The sequence below is a fragment of the Cricetulus griseus genome (genome assembly GCF_003668045.3).
Source record: "Cricetulus griseus strain 17A/GY chromosome 1 unlocalized genomic scaffold, alternate assembly CriGri-PICRH-1.0 chr1_1, whole genome shotgun sequence".
Classification (NCBI taxonomy): domain Eukaryota; kingdom Metazoa; phylum Chordata; class Mammalia; order Rodentia; family Cricetidae; genus Cricetulus; species Cricetulus griseus.
The window spans coordinates 32,543,466-32,546,387 of NW_023276807.1; the positions used below are offsets into that span (position 1 = coordinate 32,543,466).

At 39.3% G+C, this 2,922-nt stretch overlaps 1 protein-coding gene across 1 annotated transcript; it reads left to right on the forward strand.

Moving 5' to 3' along the window:
* The first annotated feature begins 258 nt into the window (after nucleotides 1-258).
* Nucleotides 259-2,604, forward strand: LOC100767903 (disintegrin and metalloproteinase domain-containing protein 21). Its single transcript, XM_027391019.1, has one exon. The coding sequence runs from the start codon at nucleotides 259-261 to the stop codon at nucleotides 2,602-2,604; it is 2,346 nt and encodes a 781-aa protein (XP_027246820.1).
* Nucleotides 2,605-2,922: the final 318 nt, after the last annotated feature.

Consider the following 2,922-nt stretch of genomic DNA (forward strand, 5'->3'; position numbering starts at 1 on the left):
TATAATGAGTCATTCCATGAGCTAAACACTAATCCATTTAATTCATTTTCTGTTCTTTCTGCCCCACCTGATCTGCCAATTCCCAAATACTTTTCTGCCACCCTTTTGTTTTTGCCCTCAGTTCTCCCCATGATGGATTGACTCCTTCAGAAGCCTGACCATTCAACACGACCACCACCTCCAACACACTCAAAAGAGAAAAGGCATATAAGCAGGTACTCTGTCTTTATATCTTTCGCTTTCACTCTGTATTTCATAATGACAGTGCTGGAGATCCTGGTGCATGTGAAGAACACTCTCTTGCCACTGTGGCTGGAATTAACCCTGTTAATGTCTATGGGGCCACAGACAGGTTTATCCCAATATCCCAGCCCCCCTGAAGTAGTGATACCTTTGAGAGTCACTGGCACATACAGAGGTATGGAAGCTCCAGGCTGGATATCCTATAGCCTGCACTTTGGGGGCCAGAGACACATTGTCCACATGAAGGCCAAGAAGCGTTTGGTGTCCAGAGCTCTCACTGTGTTCACTTACAATGACCAGGGTGCTCTTCTTGAGGATCAGCCCTTTGTTCAAAATGATTGCTACTACAATGGTTATGTGGAAGGAGACACTAAATCCATGGTTACTCTTAGTACTTGTCTAGGAAGCTTTCAGGGAATGCTGCAGACAAATGGAACCACCTATGAAATCAAGCCCAAAGGGTTTTCTGCCACCTTTGAACATCTGGTGTATAAGATGGAGAACACCCAGCATACACCCGTAAGTTGTGGACTAACTAAGGACGAAATAGCAGAGCAACTGAAGTTTCAAGAGAATGCTGATTCTACTCTGATGCGAAGTTCTTATACAGGATGGTGGCTCCACCAATGGTTTCTTGAACTAGCAATTGTGGTAGATCACGGAAGATTCATTTTTAGGAATAGTAATGCATCAATTGTGGAGATGGATGTATTCATGGGTGTCAATTTAGTAGATGATATTTATAACTCAATTAATCTTGATGTGGTTCTAATTGCAATTGAAATTTGGAGTACAGGAAATCCATATACAGTGACTACCACAGGTCATATGATGGAACAGTTTTGTAAATGGAAGAAATTCAGCTTCAATAAACGTGTGGCTCACGATTCTGCACATATTATTGTGAAACAGGATTTTTGTATCAATGACCTTACTACATCATATTTTTCAAAAGTATGTAATATTAATTTGAATTGTGGTTTAGAGTGCATTATGGATGATGGATTGGCTTCGTTTAGGACATATGTGACACATGAAATTGGTCACATATTGGGGATGATGAATGATGAAGGTAACTATTGTTCATGTGGGAGAAACATATGTGTAATGAACAAAAAGCTACTACCCTCAGATACATTCAGCAACTGTAGTTATGAACAATTTTTACAGACTATTTCTAGAAAGAATTGTTTGCGCAATCTCCCAAATCTAAAGGATATTACTACAAAGAAACGCTGTGGGAATGGTATTACTGAAGATGAAGAGGAATGTGACTGTGGTTCCTTAAAACAGTGTGCCAAAGATACATGTTGTTCAGAAAACTGCACTCTGGTATCAGGGGCAGCATGTGCTTCTGGGCTGTGTTGCCAAAATTGCCAGTTCATGCCATCAGGCACAGTGTGTAGGGAACAGGACAATCTATGTGATTTGCCAGAGTGGTGCAATGGAACCTCTGGAGCATGCCCAGAAGATGTGTATGTGGAGGAGGGGATCCAGTGTCTGGGCAGGAATATCTGTTTTCAAAAGAAATGTAATGACCGTGATGAGCAATGCAGAAAACTTTTTGGTGAAGAAGCCAAGAATGCAAATAAGAAATGTTACATAGCAATGAACACCAAAGGTGATCGCTTTGGACATTGTGGTATGAAAGATACTAAGTATGTAAGATGTCATCATAAAGATGCTCTGTGTGGGAGAGTCCAATGTGAGAATGTGACAGTAGTTCCCCATCTGCACAATCATTCTACTGTGCATTCAACTCATTTTGATGGTTATAACTGCTGGAGTACTGATTACCATTTTGGGATGAATGTGCCTGATATCGGTGAAGTGAAGGATGGTACAGAATGTGGCCCAGGCCTTTTGTGCTTAGAAAGGAAGTGTGTCTTTATGCCAGCATGGGAAGAATCTTGTATGCCTATGTTCTGCAATAAGAGAGGGATCTGTAACAATAAACATCACTGCCACTGCAATGAATATTGGGCCCCACCCAACTGCCTAAAAATGGGTTATGGAGGTAGTATTGACAGTGGCCCACCTCCCCAGAGAAGATCACAAAATGTGTTTTACATCGCATTTCTTGTTTGGATTTTGGTTTTTATTTTAAGTACCATCTTGTTACTTTGTCTTTTGTGTTTAGAGAATAAAAGATATGAGGAAAGAAGGAGATACATTGCAGCATTACCTAGGGGAAAAAAACATAGAGTTAAGAAGTCACACAAGAAGAAAGAGAAAATTATTGAAACAGAACTTAAGGGACAACAGCAAAATGTTGAGATTTTACCCGAGAAAGAAGAGGAAAAGAAAGACACTGAAATTCTAGAAAGAGCAGGAAGTTTAAATGTACTACAACAGAGTTGAATGTCATAGAAGGATTACCCCTCCAATAAACAACAGTAAAATATCTATACCTCATGTTAGAAACAATGGCAAAAATGCACAATTAAAAAAATACACTCAGTCTTAATAAAATTTCTCAATTGTTTCTGCTGTTCTAGTAGCAGAACATGGCATATATCAAAGACTGTTTGATAAAAAATCCCAGAGATCTATTGTATTTCAAGACCATAAAGGTCTAACAATCAATAAAGGTGCTTTTGAGCATATTTTCACTAACTTAATTTTTTTAACTACTTAGATTTTTGTTGAATTAGTCTGTGTTCACGGATCAAAGTACAG

Bases quoted from the DNA above. Each gene is read 5' to 3' on its own strand.
- LOC100767903 (XM_027391019.1), top strand. From the start codon at position 259: ATGACAGTGCTGGAGATCCTGGTGCATGTGAAGAACACTCTCTTGCCA.